The sequence below is a fragment of the Lissotriton helveticus genome, chromosome 1_1 (genome assembly GCF_964261635.1).
Source record: "Lissotriton helveticus chromosome 1_1, aLisHel1.1, whole genome shotgun sequence".
NCBI classification, from domain to species: Eukaryota; Metazoa; Chordata; class Amphibia; order Caudata; family Salamandridae; genus Lissotriton; species Lissotriton helveticus.
In genome coordinates, this window is record NC_136057.1 from 1,125,590,423 (window position 1) to 1,125,608,725 (window position 18,303).

At 46.7% G+C, this 18,303-nt stretch overlaps 1 protein-coding gene across 2 annotated transcripts in view; it reads left to right on the forward strand.

The window, feature by feature from the left end:
* Positions 1-18,303, forward strand: part of CEP290 (centrosomal protein 290) — a 1,500,249-nt gene that overhangs the window by 795,491 nt on the left and 686,455 nt on the right. For both annotated transcript variants that reach the window (XM_078678872.1, XM_078678869.1), the window contains exon 30: positions 430-885. In XM_078678872.1, coding sequence (XP_078534998.1) covers positions 430-885 — 456 coding nt within the window. The remainder of the gene's footprint in view (positions 1-429; positions 886-18,303) is intronic.

Genomic DNA, 18,303 nt, shown 5'->3' on the forward strand with positions numbered 1-18,303 from the left:
CCACCCGGTTTAGCAATACAGACACCCTCCAATTAGGGGATTAGGCCTCTTGTCCTCTGGAGCGGAACAATGTTAGTGCTGACTCCATTGCACCACCTACTGGTGGGCGGTCAGAGGTACTGCTGAAAAGTTTCCGGATCCAGTCTGATACCTGGGACATATTCAAAAGGTGAGGAATCTGCTGATAGCTAGCGACTCTACCAGAAGGAGCGTTCCAGAAGGTGAGTATCTTGTTCAGTAGTACCTCCCTTGAAACCCACATGTAATTTCTGTTGATTATATCCCGTTGTACTTTGTTTTGCTTGTTGGTTTTTCATGCAGCAAATTTTCCTAGGAACTTTGAAGGCCTGTATGGTCATTGTTCAAGATGTCTACTAAGTGCCATTTTAATTATACTTAATTATTTACCCTTATGTTTGGTTTCACTAGTCGCAGTCTGACGAAAAAGCCTTGATTGCCAAACTACACCAGCACATCATAGCTCTCCAGGTCAGTGAAGCTACAGCGGTTGGGAAACTGGAAGCTGCCGTAGCGAAGCTGCAGAAGTTGGAAGCTTGCAATCTGCGTCTAGAGCAGAAGCTTGATGGTAAAGAGCAGGCCCTCTACTATGCACGCCTGGAAGGTAGAAACCGGGCCAAACATCTGCGCCAGACTGTCCAGTCATTGCGGCGGCAGTTCAGTGGAGCTCTGCCTCTGGCCCAGCAGGAGAAATTCTCTAAAACCATGATTGAGCTACAGAATGACAAACTTAAGATCATGCAGGAAATGCAACAAGCACAGCAGGAGCGTACAGAGACCGAGAACCGGGCTCTTGAAATGGAAGCGAAATTGAAGGGCTTGGAGGAGCTTCTTTCCACTTTAAAGGATACCAGAGGAGCTCAGAAGGTTGGTTGGTTTATTAAGTTTGAGAATGTTCTGTTCGTCTCAGAAAATTAGTCTGTCACAGACATGTATCACTATACATCTGACATGTCTTCGCACAGCAAACTGACATGCCATACACGATGCATAATTTGGAACTATATGAAATAGTCTCTTTTCTGAAGTGGGCCATCAATGATTTTTATTTGGATTAGCCTTAGTGGAAGTATAGGGTGAATGGCTATTAGAAATTGTGGGTACTACTGATAAGCAATTGCTTTGCTTGTCGAATTTTGGGTCAGGAAGTAGTGTTTGTCTTCTTTCCTAGCAATAAATTTGACTAAAACTGCATTGCCTTTGCTTTTCTTCTTGAACACGACTCAATCACTTCTCAGATTTTCTGAAGTTGAGAAAAGTTGTAGTCATCAAACTGTGGGCCTCCTTTAGAGTTCGGCAGATGGTATACTCCGTCACAGATGTGAGGGATACCCCGTCCCCAGTATCATAAGTGCTTTATGGCCTATGGCAATTGTAATATGGCAGATGGGATAAACCTAGGCTTGGTCATTAAACTCCCCTAAGACCCTATTCTCCTGGTTTTGTAATAAGATGGGATATCTGTCACATTTGTGACAGAGTATCCGGTCTGACGAAAACTACATCAGGCCCTCAGTGTCTTAGATCTACTATTTATTGGTAGAACAGCACACTGGTTATTTTTTTAGCAGAAGGGTTCTTTTATGATTACCCATGCCAAGGTTCATTGCACAGTAACAGAGTTTGTCTCAGATACATAGGCCCACTGGAATTATGAGAATTTGCGTCCCCTTCATACATGTATAGTTTTGGTACTCTTGCCACATAATCCACCATATGCTGCATAATTTGCAGGTTAAAGTAAAAAAAAGTATTGTGCAGAAACTAATCTAAGGTTACAAAAAGAAACCGCCATAGTGGATCAAGCCTGTCGCAGTAACTTTGCAAAAGTTAATTGGTCTCTCAGTTGCTGTATTTTGGGAATAAACTAGTACTAAAGTTGTTAAACTGCTCTTCGGATAGTACTAATGTCCCTAGATATTGGGCTGGGAAAAGTCTCTTTTCTGCAGCATGAAAACCCCTTAAATATTTAAAGGTACTTCAAACAAAGTGGGCATTAGGATCCCCACTTTATCATGCAAATTCTTTGTTTCCTAATTTGTGCTAATTCATGGTATACCTGAGACACTGTCTTCAGATCATCAACGAGTTTGAGAAAATAATCTCGAGCACTTTGTTCTTTTTGAGGTTTGATGCCTCAAATCTTTAAGTTTCTGTAAATGAGAAACTTACATCATTTGTATTTAATGTACATTACTGTTCGGCATCACTCTTTTAAATGGAAAAATTTAGAAATGCTCCACTAAAGCGAGTGTGGTTACAGAGAAAACCTAAAACTGAAGAGAAATTCTAAAACATAACTGTGGTAAACAGAATAAACACGCATTTGCAATGCATCAGTCTCGCCTTTGGGACCTTATATGTATTTAGCAACGCAGCCTGGGTGCTGAAACATCTACTGTTCTTTAAAATGGAGGGTAAGTGAGCACCAAACTGCATGACACTCCAGGTATGGGAACATATGGAGAGAAATATTGCCATTTAGCGGGAAATGGTATAGTCGAAAGCTATGTTTTTGATATAGAATCAGGGCCTTCGGTGGTCATATCACTCAAAATACAAGATTTGAAGACAATTTCTATGGAGCAATCTCTGTGTGTGCAGAAGGATATGGAGGAGGTAGGTAGTATGGGTGGCAGGCAGTGTGTGGAAAGTTGGACACAGGAGACCTTAATAGCACTTAGCACTTGGCATGAATTAATGTATCTCACGGCAGGATCCTTCTAATTAGGTATTTAGGTTTTTCCTATAGCTCACGCCAACTTGTAGACAGCCCGTGCAACATTAGCAGTAGATCCAGTCTTGAGATGACCGTATTTTAAAATAACTTTTGAAAGATAATGATTTTTAATTGTTTTGGAAGCTAGTGAGCTCAGGAGAGGGGGAGGGTCGTGTGGCTATAGAGCCTAACATAGCGTCCGAAGTATGGGAATCACCCTTTGGGACCTTGTATGACTGTGAAGCGGTAGTCCTCTTAAGCACAGATATCTCAAGTAGAATTTTGGAGCCCCTACAGGAGGGGGCATGGGATATCTCGTTGATTGGGGTTAGAAATGCTATTAATAGCCTACTCCCAAACAAAGCCCCTGGTCTGGACAAACTCCCGGGGGATCTCTTTCGGGAGGAACCCAATGTCTGGGCTCCATATCTGTGTGCTCTTTTTAATGCTATTCTAAAGGGCATGAATCCTCCTGATACCTGGAAAGGTGCTGAGATAGTACCCATATTCAAAAAGGGCTGCCCCCTTCTACCCACCAATTATAGAGCCATCAGTTTAATCGACAACACTCAAAAACTCATGGGTAGGGTCCTATTGGCCCGCATGCAGGATGTGGATGAAGGAGCAGGGAATCTTGAGCCCCTATCAGGCTGGCTTCAGATCAAACATGTCAACCGGGGACCAGATATTTAGACTACAGTTACTTGTCTGGAAAACAGTAAAGATGGAGGGTGGCAGCCTCTATCTCATATTTGTTGATCTGAAGTCAGCCTTCGATCTTGTACGCAGAAAGACGCTCTGGGAAGTACTTGGGGATCTTGGGATTCCCCCCATCTCCTTAATGTGATGATGAGGTTACACACTGATAACTATGCACAAGTCAGATGTGGAATATTTCGGGAACTCTCCTCGCGCTTCTCTGTTAAAAAGGGTGTGAGACAGGGCTGCGTTTTATCCCCCACTTTATTCTGCCTCTATATTAACGGGCTCATTGCTTTTTTAAACAACATAAAAGACATTGATGCCCCAAAGCTTGTCACAGGGAAGATACCAGCATTAATGTTTGCGGACGATACCTTGTTATTGTCTAAGTCACTCCTAGGTATCCAACGCATTCTGGATGGGGTTGCACAGTTCTGAAATAAGAGAGGGTTGGAGATTAACTTTTCTAAGACCAAATTTATGGTCTTCAACCCTCCAAAGAGTACGCCCCCAAACCCCTCCCTCAATTGCACCCCTCTCGACAAAGTAAGGATATTTGACTATCTGGGCATTGCACTATCTGAGCAATTTGAGTGGGGCCCACAGATGGATAAAGCACGGCTTAGGCTCACCCAGACAAAGGTGGGGATAATGAAACTATACAGTACATCCGCTTTCAAGCCAGCAGCTCCCATGGTGGAGATATGTAAGGCTCAAGCTCGAGGGGCTACACTATATGGAGCGGAGCTTTGGGGGCATAGTTCCACCGTGGAACTTGTAAAGCTAGAAAACACGTTTTTGTGACAGCTTATAGGGCTACCACGCAGCACCCCACTAGTTCCTCTCCATATGGACATGGGCTTGAGGCCAATTGATGAAGAGATTGCCCTTAGGCCCTTGACATTTTGGCAGCGGCTATGGTTAACCCCCGAGCTATCCCCAGACATGTCATCAGTAAAATACAGTGGCTGGCCCATATGAGGAGTGTCTTGACCAGGCTTGGGAGGACAGAACTATGGTCATCATCAGAGCTATCCTGTGCTATGATTTCCAGGTCGGATCTTATTAAACATTACAGGCAGTGCAACTTGTTGTCTCTCCAGGAAAGTGTTAAAGAGGGTAGGTTGACAATGGAGTTCCTACAAATAAAAGAGGTGTATATGAAGGAACCCTTCTTGGATGTAATTTACCCACCTATGGCCAGGAAACTGTATCTGCAATTCAGATTGGGAAATTTACCACTGGCAGTGCCTACCAGTTCATGGGCTCCAGAGAATTCAAGTGTGTGCCCAATTTGTAATTCAACGTCTGAATCTGAAATCCATGTGCTGTTTTTCTGCCCTGCTTATGTGTCGCTTCGCAAGCACTGGATAATCCAAATATGCAAAAACCTCGGGTTTGTCTGTTGCGCAGAGGCTTTTAGAGTTTTAAAATATGATACTGACCCTCCAATTGTATTTGCGGTATCTCGTTTTTTTAATGCCATGTGGCACATTAGAGAAGGACTTTTAAAGAAACTATAGGGGAGGACTATTTGGAGGATTTATTTTCCAACTTTCTGTGTACTGTAATGATTGTTTTTAGAATTTTGAATCTGTCATGCTTCTGTCAGTGGTTTTAACTGTGCACAAATCATGGAAGTGTAATTATTGAATTATTTGTGTAAATATTTGGAGACCTTTTGCTATGCACTTTTTTGGCCTAAATGGCCGACATAAAGTTTTAACAACAAAAAAATATCTTTTCATACAAACAGATGCACCTTGGACTGGGTTTTGGGACAGTCTTGCTTCAGGAGTTTGACGATAGGGAACACAACTGCATCTGATAGAGACTACTAGATACAGATTCCTTAACGTAGAATTATCCCCAGGCGTGAGACTGGATCTGGACATTTTTTGCCCAGCATCCCTGCGCGCCAGGGGAATGGCATGACACGGCTCCGCCCAGGTGTCGTTCGCGTACGTGACGTCAGCGAGTTCACATAAGTCCCACCCCGGCGCGCCTTCGTCAGTTTTTTCCTTTTCCGTGTGCAACGCGGATCCGATTCATGCTCTGGGTCTGTTTAGGCCTTTCCCTTCGATCTTTCGTGTGTTGTGGGAAACAGTGCGCGGATGCCTTCAGGCTTCAAGACATGTTCGTCTTGTGGACGCTTGATGTCGGCGACGGACCTTCACCTCATTTGCATGTGGTGCTTGGGGGAGGACCACGGCTGATTGCGAGGCGTGCCAATAGTTGATGCTGAAGTTGCGGCGGAACGCCGTATGAAACTTCTCTCGGCTCGCATGTCCAGATCGGCTTCGTCACCTTGCTCAGCTTCTGCGGAAGGTTTTTGGAACGGCCGTCATCGTTGTCGTCCTCATCCCTCTGCTGTGCCGCAAGAGTGTCGCTCCCCTGTCGGTAAGTGTCGCAGTTTGTCCACGAGGGCTGGTTTCCGCCCTGTTGGGGGAGTGGGCTCTCCGCGGGTGATGCCGCCCGCGCATCGTTCCCCTATCCACCGTTCCCCGGTGAGGGGGCGTCGAGAGCCCAGATGGAGACATGTGCGGCAGCTTTGCAGGCCTCGCTGGCTTCTCCTCCTCCTCCTTCACCTCTTGGGACGTCGATGGAGCCCTTGTGCCATGCGGGGCCCAACGCGGCGTCGCCGGTGGCTTAGGCCCCGACTGGTTCGGCTCCAGGCTCGGAGGATATGGTGCCATTGGGGTGCGGCCCTTCGGTGGTCCCTCCTTCGGACCATGGCGCCTCTGCTTTGCCGCAAACTCCTGCGGGAGTCCCTGTGGTGTTGCGTGAGGTCGCTGGGGCTTGGGTCGCCTGGGGCCGAGGTGACGCCGCTATGGTGCCGCCAACTGCTGGCCCTGGCTGTGCCACAGGGGTCGGTGGACCCTCTTGTCCCGTCTTGGGTCGAGTTTGGAGGGGGGGAGTTTGGAGGGGGACCCCTCATCCTTCCCCGGGCCTTCCTCATCCCTCCATGCAGGCAGCTGCCTCGTCGGAGGTCTAGTCGGCCTCGGCGGCGCCACAGGGTTTGGCGGGCCCCTCTCGTCCCCTCGTTGGTCGAGGCTGGTGGGGGAATCCTTGTGAGTCCCCAGGTCCCGCTCGTCCCTCTGTGCAGGCGGCTGCCTCGCCGGAGGTCGAGTCGGCCTTGGCGCCTCCGTGGGTTCGATGGACCTCTCTTATATCCCCCATGGGTCGAGGCTGGCGGGGGACTCCTTGTCGCTCTCCAGGTGCTTCTCGTTCCTCCACGCAGATGGCTGCCTCGTCTGAGGTCGAGTCGGTGCCGTTCTGGCGCCGCTCTTTGACCACCTCTGCTCCAGCCCAGCCCCGGTCCCCAGCGCCGTGTGATGGGGTGGAGTCCTGTCCGGCGTCTCCTGTGGTGTTGGATGAGGTTGGTGGTGTTGGATCCAGGTTGTGGACTCTACAGCACCGGACAGGCTTCAGGTCATGGATTCCTCCTCGGACGCGCTCTCTTCCCCAGAGGTTGGGCGCCTGCTGGTGTCGTCCTCGCCGGAGACGGGCCGCCGTGTCGTGGCTTTCTCTCTGAATCCTGATGGAGCAGTGAGCAAGGGACTCATGTCTGAGTATACCCTGCCACACCTATAGTGGCCAAAAACGATTCAGAAAAGGGGGTGGTGATGAACAGAGTGTCTGAATTAAGCAGACCACTCTTACCCAGTCCAAAGATCAGGGCTTGATCCATCACCGTTCTTAAGCTCACTGCCCCATCCCAGCTCAGAACCTGGCTATATGCAAAAATGTTGTTAAATATTTTGTCCACGCTAAGTGTGGAAGGGTATACTCAGATGTGAGTCCCTTGCTCACTGCTCCATCAGGATTCAAGCAAGCCGGGCCGACGAGGCTGAAATGCCAGAAACCGGTCCCCGGTAGCTTGTCTCCTTTCTGGTGAAGAATTGGCTTGGTAGTTTGGTTTGCCCTGTTCCCATCATGCACTGGGACAGGAACAGACTAATTTGCATATATGAAGGACTGGGCTATTTACGGCCCAGCGGTGCCAGGGGACAACACCTAGAACCTTCGTGGGATACCTGTTCTGGCGCACTAAAGACAGAGACACGGGACACTTCCTTGTGCGTCAAAGATCAGGGTTTATTACTGCAGGGAGGCAAAAGTCACAAGAAGTACAACAGAGTGTAGGTTCTGAGAGTCTGCTCCCCTTGCATATGTGAGTCGCTCTCTTTTATACAGGATTTTGTCATTGCACAATATGTAAGCAAAAGGTTACAACTCATTTCCCACAGTAAAATTCAAAGGATCGCTTTCATGTATTCAGAGCACCGGAACATAATTACATTAACATCACCAGTTCCAACTGTAAAAGCACATCTTCCCACCATTAGGTACATTCCACTTGAGTTGTAAATAAACAAGAGAAAGAGACAAGAACAGCTGCGAGGAAGTCAGACAACAGGGAAGAGGGAGTGTGAGGATAATATTGGATGCGTAATCGTAGCCTAAAAGGACTTGGTCCCAGCACGTGCGAGGCTGAAACAATAGACCGGCACGGCAGGATCACCTCCGAGCGGAGACAACTGCTTTAGCAGTGTCCTCCCCCTACTCATAAAAGACGCATGAAAAGGCATATGCTTCTTCCGTGAAGCTTGGGAACAAAAGGGGTCACGATGCGGACAGTTGCCTGTTCGCTGACTACATGAGGGCAAGAAACAAAATGGGTGCCGTATCTAAAATGGAACCCGAGCGTACATTTGAAGAAACCTGTAATTGTAAGGAACTCTTCTGAGTAGTATGGCGAAAACGCGTACACTTACACAACTCGTCATTTACGGTTCAACGATACCCCATTCGTCCATATTCGGCGGTGCCCAAAACGTCGTAACGATTTTTACGGAACCTCAGACGCTCCTTTTGCCCTCATGTAGGCAAGAACTAGTCGAAGTCGGAGTCGATCTCGATATTCATCAGATCATTCAGATGTTGTTGGAACATAACTCTATCCATCAATGTCTCCTTGGAAACAGGTGGCCTTCTTATACACGTTGTAGCACAAAGGCCACATAAGGCAGGACCACACTGTACACAAAGACAACACGTGAACACAAATGTCACGACAACCCCTATAATCATCAGAATCTTCCAACCCCAAGTCGACATTAGACCCCAAATCCATCCTAGAAGCGTCCAATCTCCTTCGTCCTCGTGTATGGACTCCGAGATTTTATGCAACTGTGAGATGGCTTGATAGACAGTTGGAGCGTTATCAGGTATAAAAATGCAGCAGCTCGAATGGATGACCTTACACACACCACCTCTATCTGCTAGTACAACGTCTAGAACCATACGGTTCTGTAACGTCATAAGCCTATCCGCTTGAAGCTCTGCTGTCAGGTTACCAAGGGCACTTGCAGTTATGTTAGCAGTTGACTCTACTACACGAGTTAACTGTCTCAGATTTCTGCTATTGACCATGGGGCCCCAAAACGGTAGAAAACCCTTGAAGAAGTCCCCTGCTTCTTGACCGGAAGTATCCTCTTTACTAATGACACCTCTCACAACTCTGGTTTTGTGATAGTCGGCAGCAACAGTGAAAGTCGGGGGCAAGAGATTTGCAATATAGCAGGTACCTGAGAAGTCATGTGGTAACCACGTATATGCTCGGTCATAACATACAAAATAGGTACCCTTGGCAGTCAGAAAGACAGGGGAAGAGAGCATCGGTAGAACGTAAGTATCCACACAAGCACTCTTCCCAAGCTGGGCTCTTGGATTTCGGCCACGACCTTGCAGACAAAAGTGGCCTAGGTGAGGTACAATCCAGATTGGAGATGAGCTTTTAAGCTGCCTATCACCCACTGATATACTATACTCAGCCTCACTAAGGTACTTATAGGTTTGCACCTCCTCTTCTGGGATAAGTGACGTATCGAAGATATCTCTATTTAGATCGGCAATAGCTATCATTAGAGACTTGCGATACGGGCCAGGACCAAAGTTTGTTGAGCGTGGCTCTCGATGGGGGTAGGAATCTAGTGCACTACGGAACATGGTTTGGAATGTCCGAACTGACCCTTGGGGGCTGTACGGAAGGACCAAGTATGGGATACCCCTGTCCATTGTATGTGGCATTAGCCCACACACCCAACAGTTTGTAGTATTTACCACCAACTGATGCTGATGCAAAAGTTGCACAAAGGAATTGTTTCTAAATTCTGCACGTCTGACTTGTTCATGTTGAGGCAGTAGGTGAAAAGAATGTGGAGAAACAGTAGAGACGAAATTTAGATCATGAGAAGGAGAGGTGGGTAAGGCAGAAGGCAGCAATGATAGAAAACCAAAATATACTCCACCCACCAGCAGCATAGAAACAGTTAGGAACAACGTGAAAACCTGTAATAAAAAAAACCTTTGTTCGAAATGTGCTGTACAATTTAGATCTTTGCACCGTCTTTTCCTCTATCTTTGTCAGCTTGGAGAACTCCATCCTCTAACAACCGTCCGCAACGTTCTTGACGCACTTCGTTCTGGGTAGCGATTATCAATTCCCAGGGGTTCCCGGAAATCGACAAAAGAAATTGACCTAATGTCAATAACTGCTAAACAGAAGGAAGTGCCCGTGCGGCCCTACGGCCAACCCAGATGGCAGGTTTTAATCAGTTAAATAATCAATTTCATATACGTCTCCTAGCTGTTCTGGAAAAGAAATACATACATAATAAAATGTCCACAATGGTCAAGGCAGAATGTGAGAGGATATTTTGAAATCAGAATGATAACAATTTATTCATCTTTATTGCGTGTACGAAGAAAGTATCGGTTTCTTCCGGGTCGAGTCTGATCTTCAAACAGTGGATTGAATGGCGAAAGAGTGTTCGATTGTCCAGACAATTGTTCAGTACTTGTATTCCCCAATGTTGAAGGAAGGAAACTGTTTGAGAGGAATCAACAGGGGTGTCAGATAAAACTGAAGTGTTCCCTATGGTCTGAGCTTCGCTAAATGGGACAAAGCGCTGGGGAACAAAGCGCTGGGGAACATCAGTTTCAGACGAGGAAAAATCTTTACGTATCCATGTGTCTGCCGGCAGAGGAAGCGGAACCTTCTTGGTGTGGGTGGCATGCACCCAGTGTTTCCGTCCCTCCAGTCGAACCGCCGTCCTCGTTGCTAGTAGCACCTGGAAGGGTCTCACAAATCTCGGCTCAAGATGGCGTTTTCGTCCGAAATTTCTAGTGAGGACCCAGTCCCCTGGTTGGAGCCGATGACCAGGACCCTCTGTTTGTGACGGCAGAGCCTCAAAGACCTGTTGATGAATCAAACTCAATTTAGCAGTCAGATCATATAGATAATCAATTAACATTGGATATTCAAGTCTGTTCAATTCTTTAGGCCTCGGAACCCCCCAAATGTTCGCAGGACGGCCGAACACAATCTCATATGGGCTAAGCCCTACTCGAGAGTGTACAGTAGCCCTGGTCGATAAGAGAGCTAGAGGCAAAGCGTCAGGCCATGATAAACCAGTTGTTGCCTGAATTTTAGCAAGTTTTAGTTTCAGGGTGCCATTGTATCCTTCCACCAAACCCGCTGACTGAGGATGATTAGCACTATGAAATTTCTGGGATATTCCTAAACCACGACACACACTCTTCATCACGCTTCCCACAAACTCACTTCCGTTGTCCGACCATACAATCCGAGGCATGCCGTACCTGGGGAAATACTCTTTGAGCAGAATTTTAGCTGTGGATAGGGCAGTATTATCCTTAAGAGGGTAAGCCTCAATCCATCTGGAGAACGCACAAACCACAACCAGCACATACTTTAAATTATTGCATCTCTCCATGTGGATGAAGTCTAATTGGATAACTTCGAAAGGACATGTAGGAGGGGCAAAATGACCAGGTGGAGTGTGGGTGCCCTTACCGGGATTATGCATCAAACATACCATGCAATTCTTAACCACTCTCTCTGCACACTTAGTAATCCCATCATTCTTCCATACAGGAGACAACAACTTGCATATGCCCTTCGAGTTAATGTGTGCTGTGCCATGGGCCATTGTAACAACAGCAAGCACATATGCATCCGGTAACATCCATCTCTGTTTCTCTGACAAATCAACCCAACATCCATCCTCATCTAATTTTCCCGTGCTTTCTTTCCACTTAGTCTTTTCCATTTCAGTGGCCTCATTCTGTATTTCCTTCACACTCTCCACTGTGTCCTCACACATACTAGTTTCCGCAGGCCATCTCACTGAACTTGTAACATACATTCGATTTGTCAGATCTTTCGCTGTCTCCTTAGCAGTCTCATCTGCAAACGCATTACCACGACCAACATCATCTGTCACTTTTCGATGCGCACTACATTTAATTATGGCCACCTGTTTAGGCAATGTGAGTGCATCTAAAAGGTCATTCACAAGCTGTCCATGCTGAATCTTTGTGCCATGCAACGTTAAGAATCCTCTTTCTTTCCACAATCGCCCAAAACTATGTGCCACACCAAAAGCATACTGGCTGTCTGTGAACACATTCACCCGCTTTCCTCTGGACAACACACACGCTCTCGTCAAGGCAACCAACTCAGCTGCCTGAGCCGAGTTCTGATTTAATCTCGTAGATTCCACAACCGTTCTCAACGTCACTACAGCATACGCAGTCGTCACATCACCATTCGGTAACTTAAAACAGGAACCATCAACATACAAAGTACCATCGGGATCTACCAACGGAGTATCTTTTAGGTCAATACGACCTTTCGTTTCCTCTTCGGTTCTCAGATAACAGTCATGTGGTGCTACATTACTCGAATCCGTATTGATCGGCAATAATGTTGCTGGGTTCAACACATTACACCGTTTTATCCGTATGTGACTAGCCAGTAACGTCAGCTCATACCCAGACAACCTTGCGCTCGTCAAATGTTGAGTTTTCGTTCGGTTCAAGAGAGTGTCAACTGCATGCGGAACCATCACCGTAAGCATATTATCCATGACCAGACCTGCGGACTGTCGAATGGACGCCGCAGCTGCCGCTGTTGCTCTTAAACAACTCGGCAAAGCTCTAGCTACTGGGTCTAAGGTCGAAGAAAAATATGCGCATGGGCGCTGTTTGTCACCAAATTGTTGCGCCAGAACACTCAACGCACAACCATCCCTCTCGTGAACGTACAGTGTAAACGGCTTACTGTAATCAGGAGTACCTAACACAGGAGCCGAACACAACGCATCACGTAATTCAGAAAAACCTTTCTGACACTCTTCAGTCCATGGCAATGGAGTCGGAACATCCTTGCACGTGAGAGCTAACAATGGTTTTGCCAATAGTGAAAAATTTGGGATCCATTGTCTGCAGTATGACGTGATACCTAGAAAGGCACGTACATCTCTCTGAGTTTTTGGCACAGTTATTCGGGTAATCGCTGCAATTCTCTCTGGGGTCAACCTTCTCCCTTCTTTTGACAATAAGTGACCTAAGTAGGTTACTTCTTGGCAACAATATTGCAGCTTGGAAGGTGACACCTTGTGATGTAAGTCACATAAATGCTGCAACAATGATACTGTAGCAGTTCTACAAATATCTTCGGTATCAGCGGCGACCAACAGGTCGTCAACGTACTGGATCAAGGCTGCGCCTGCCGGTAATATAAATGAATCAAGTTGACTTTTAAGGGCTTGACTGTAGATCGACGGACTCTCGCAATAGCCCTGTGGTGCGCGTTTCAGTCTGAAACTGCGACCACTTAATGAGAATCCGAATAGATCTCTGCTTTCCTCAGCAATCGGGATACTAAAGAAAGCATTCTTTAGGTCGATCACCGTGAACCAGGAGGCAGACACTGGAATCAAGGTCAACAAAGTCGTGATATCAGGGACCACGGGGTATTGTGGAATCACGATTTTATTTACTTCTCTCAAATCGATTATGAAACGGTACACAGGAGGTTTAGATGGATCAGTTCGTTTTAAAATGGGTAACACAGGACTATTACACACATTTCCCCGAGTTTCTTCAACGACATCCTTTTCGATCAGATCGTGTACAATCGTTAATAGCGCCCGTTCTCCCTCAATGGAGATACGATACTGTGGTATACGTGGCAATCGCACATTTGGTTTCAGCTTGATCATATAAGGTGGGATGTCGAAGAGACCCACGTCATTGGGACCTGTGGCCCATAGGGACGCAGGAAGGGAGCTCAATTCCGGTGGGAATTTATCGATCAATAAGTACATAGGAGAGATTACTCTCCGACCTAATGTAAGCTCCACTCCTTCAGGAGAGCAATACAAAGTCGCGTATAACCGTTTCAGCAAATCCAGACCCAAAAGATTCTCACCACAACCAGTAGATAGAATTAATGGAGCCTCCAGTTCACGAGGGCCAATTGCAAGGGGCAAAGGGCTAGATACAGGATTGCTAACAGGGGCGCCAGAGAATCCAACGGAAACATTTGTTAAGCCGGACAAAGGTGCGCCAGGGAGTTTTGAATGCACGATGGAACTTTTCGTCGCACCAGTGTCCAGCAGAAAAGGCTCAACTACGCCAGATGAAGCAACTGCGACGTAAGGCCCACTCTGATCAACCGGAACTGATACTACTCCCTCTCTCTGTCGGTGGCTGTCCTAGTAACGGTCGTTTACAACAGTCTCATGTTCAACGTAATAGTCGTCCGCGTAATACTGCGCTGATTTATCGGACCTTACATTTCGCTGGTCAAAACAATTATTCGCGTCCGAGGACGTAGTAGGGCGCTCAGTCTGATTTTGAAAGGCACCGCGACCTCTACCTCGAGATGCTTGTTGAGGACCACCACGACCCCCTCGTGCCGACACACCATTAAGGCGGTCACGCAAAGCAGGACAATCATATTTTATATGTCCCTCTCTTCTACAATATGCTCACTGGTTATACCCAATCATAGATCTAAAGTCAGAGGAGTCAGGACGTGACTGTATTCTGGAGGATTGTGATTGTGGTCTATATTGCTGTTGCAAATCAGTGTGGTTTGAACGCGGAGGATACGCTTGCTGCAACAAAACCTTCGTTTTGAGCTCCTTCGTTTTCTTATCTACACGATCACTTTCTTCTTTTTCCCTATTCTCATAATATTGAGCCGTTGCTAATATCTGTGCAGTGGTTGAAACAGCCCATGCACTTTCTGAATTTTTCAATTTGTTGCATAGTTCAGGCAACAAATTCAACACAAATTTGTCAACAAACAACCGTTGGCCTCCCTCAGTGCCCATATCCTGACCACTATGATCGACAAATGCCTCTTCGAATCTAGTAAAGAAATCAGAGACACTCTCGTCCTTCTTCTGCTTACAAGCTGCTAATTTATCCCAGTTTACCCTCATCGCCGGCATAAGCGTTTTCATGAACGTAATTATTCTCTGGGGCAGATCCGAAATTACCTGCTCAGGCTTAGCCCCACCAACTTGTCGGCCATCAGCCGCTATTATTGCAGCCCAATCACCGCCTAACTAATTCGCATGATTTTCCTGACGAATTTTCGCCCAAACCGGCTGTGGTACAACATTACCGAACAGCATGTCGATGTCGGCGAGGTTCATAATAGTAGCATCTACCAATTGAGACAACTCCTTATAGTAACCCGCCGGATTCTTGCATGGATCAGGCAAGGACTGTTTGACCTGCAATACTTCTGATCGCTTCCATGGGAGGTGTATCCAAACTCTCTGGAAATATGGAGGAACCACAGGATTGGCATTAGGATCACCTGGCATGTATACTGGCGGAACTTCTCTCATAGGATACTGACCAGGAGCCGCTTTCCAAGTTTCTAAGTCGTCATCATTAAATGACACTCGAGAAGGCACTGTGGATCTAAAGGATAACAATCGCTCTAAGGCACGTCGTACATCGCCACCTACAATCATACCGTTCGAAAATTGACTCTGAAGTTCAATCATATCGGGCGGTACGTTATCTAAATTGTCATTATACCATTGTTCCCTCAAAAAGTTACACATTTCTTCGAACACGAATCTCTGTGTAGGCTCATTAAACTGAGAAAACGTCTCAAAAACCATGCGTGGAGGGTAGTTGGCAGGATGTCTTATCCACCTATGTGCCAATGTCACTAACGTCTCTTTCTCCCTTCCACTAGGGATCTGACTCCGTCTTTGGGGAGTTTCAGAAGTATCGGATGGAAATAACTGACCAGAAAGCGGTGAATAAAGGGTAGCAACAGTGTTAGGGATAAGATTACGAACAGAAGGAGAAAGGAGAACAGGAGCCACAACGTTTGAAGTGAAGGCAGACACAGCAGAAGCAGGCAAGATAGTCGGGGTGGCAGGGACAAGAGGCTGAGAAGGTACAGGCAAAGGAGCAGTAGGAATAGAGACAGGTGGTGGGACAAACGTAGGACCAACAACTGGCTGACCCGCAGCCGCCGGAACAACAGGAGGGACAACAGGAGGAACAACAGGCGGAACTACAGGAGGAACTACAGGGGCCGTAGCACCCTGTGCATAAGGGGGCGGCGATTTCATCAAATATGCTAACAAGGGATCCTCCTTTGAATCCTCTTCTTTCTTATCCTGACTAGTTGGTAAAACCGGATAACATTTGTCTATCCTCATATGATGTAATCTAGTAGAAACTTCTATTTCTTTTTCTTCTTTATCTCGCTGACATTGTTGTACAACTTGCATTATCGGGACCATACCGTCTCTTCGATTCTTTTTAGACTGTTTGATTTCTTTCTGCTTGGCCTCTTTACGCCACAACCGAAAGGAATCAAACATAGCTGGCCTAGCTTTCTTTTTAAACAATTTAGCTTCAAGATTATCTAAAATCGCAAGTTCAAAACTTCCGTGCGGTGGCCAACTAAGGGCACCATCTTTTTTCGTGTAACAGATCCAATATTTATTATATATAATAGGGCCCACACCATGTCGACTATAGAGCTCATATATCGGAGTTCCAACTGGAGGTATCGGACACGAGTCCTCCAACCGGGAATCCTTGTTGCAACATTTAAAGAAACCGAGAAAACCACTATGGCTAGGCATCATGTACACTAACCTAGTATCAAACTTCAAGGGTTACCGAAGCACTAATTCTTCGTGAAAAACAAAACCCTCGGTTTTTGGCAATTGCAATTGTCAAATAACAACTAAGAACCAACAACTAAGAACCACAAATGCACTGGAATTATGCAAACAACAAAGCTTCAACAAGCTGTAACAACAACTAAGGACTGGGAGCGACCCACAAATACTTAACTGAGGGCTTCAATGGCGTCACCAGGAAGGCCCGTCTATCGTCTCGCTGTACGAAAGGTCTACGCCAGGCGTCGAAAACAGGTCGACAGTCAGGGCATCGGTCCGTCGCAGCCGTCAGGAGGCGGGAATCTTCGCGGGAAAAATCTTCGGACCACTTATTTCGACAACAGGATCGATGAAGCGGGGTGCACCTTTTCCTCGGAGATTTCACACGAAGTTCCTCACAATCGTCAGGCTTTGGACCAGTACCGCCGATGTCGCCCAACGTTGGGCGCCAACTGAAGGACTGGGCTATTTACGGCTCAGCGGTGCCAGGGGACAACACCTAGAACCTTCGTGGGATACCTGTTCTGGCGCACTAAAGACAGAGACACGGGACACTTCCTTGTGCGTCAAAGATCAGGGTTTATTACTGCAGGGAGGCAAAAGTCACAAGAAGTACAACAGAGTGTAGGTTCTGAGAGTCTGCTCCCCTTGCATATGGGAGTCGCTCTCTTTTATACAGGATTTTGTCATTGCACAATATGTAAGCAAAAGGTTACAACTCATTTCCCACAGTAAAATTCAAAGGATCGCTTTCATGTATTCAGAGCACCGGAACATAATTACATTAACATCACCAGTTCCAACTGTAAAAGCACATCTTCCCACCATTAGGTACATTCCACTTGAGTTGTAAATAAACAAGAGAAAGAGACAAGAACAGCTGCGAGGAAGTCAGACAACAGGGAAGAGGGAGTGTGAGGATAATATTGGATGCGTAATCGTAGCCTAAAAGGACTTGGTCCCAGCACGTGCGAGGCTGAAACAATAGACCGGCACGGCAGGATCACCTCCGAGCGGAGACAACTGCTTTAGCAGTGTCCTCCCCCTACTCATAAAAGACGCATGAAAAGACATATGCTTCTTCCGTGAAGCTTGGGAACAAAAGGGGTGACGATGCGGACAGTTGCCTGTTCGCTGACTACGTGAGGGCAAGAAACAAAATGGGTGCCGTATCTAAAATGGAACCCGAGCGTACATTTGAAGAAACCTGTAATTGTAAGGAACTCTTCTGAGTTGTATGGCGAAAACGCGTACACTTACACAACTCGTCATTTACGGTTCAACGATACCCCATTCGTCCATATTCGGCGGTGCCGAAAACGTCGTAACGATTTTTACGGAACCTCATATAGCCAGGTTCTGAACTGGGATGGTGCAGTGAGCTAAAAACGGTGTTGGATCTAGCCCTGATCTCTTGACTGGGTGAGAGTATTCTGCTTAATTCAGAAACTCTGTCCATCACCACCCCTTGTTGTTAAATATTTTGTCCACCCTAAGCGTGGAAGGGTATACTCAGATGTGAGTCCCTTGCTCATTGCACCATCAGGATTCAAGCAAGCCGGGCCGACGACGCCTGAAATGGCAGAAACCGGTCCCCAGAAGCTTGTTTCCTTCCCAGTGTAAGAATTGGCTTGGTAGTTTGGTTTGCCCTGTTCCCATCATGCACTGGGACAGGAACAGACTAATTTGCATATAGCCAGGTTCTGAACTGGGATGGTGCAGTGAGCTAAAAAACGGTGTTGGATCTAGCCCTGATCTCTTGACTGGGTGAGAGTATTCTGCTTAATTCAGAAACTCTGTCCATCACCACCCCTTGTTGTT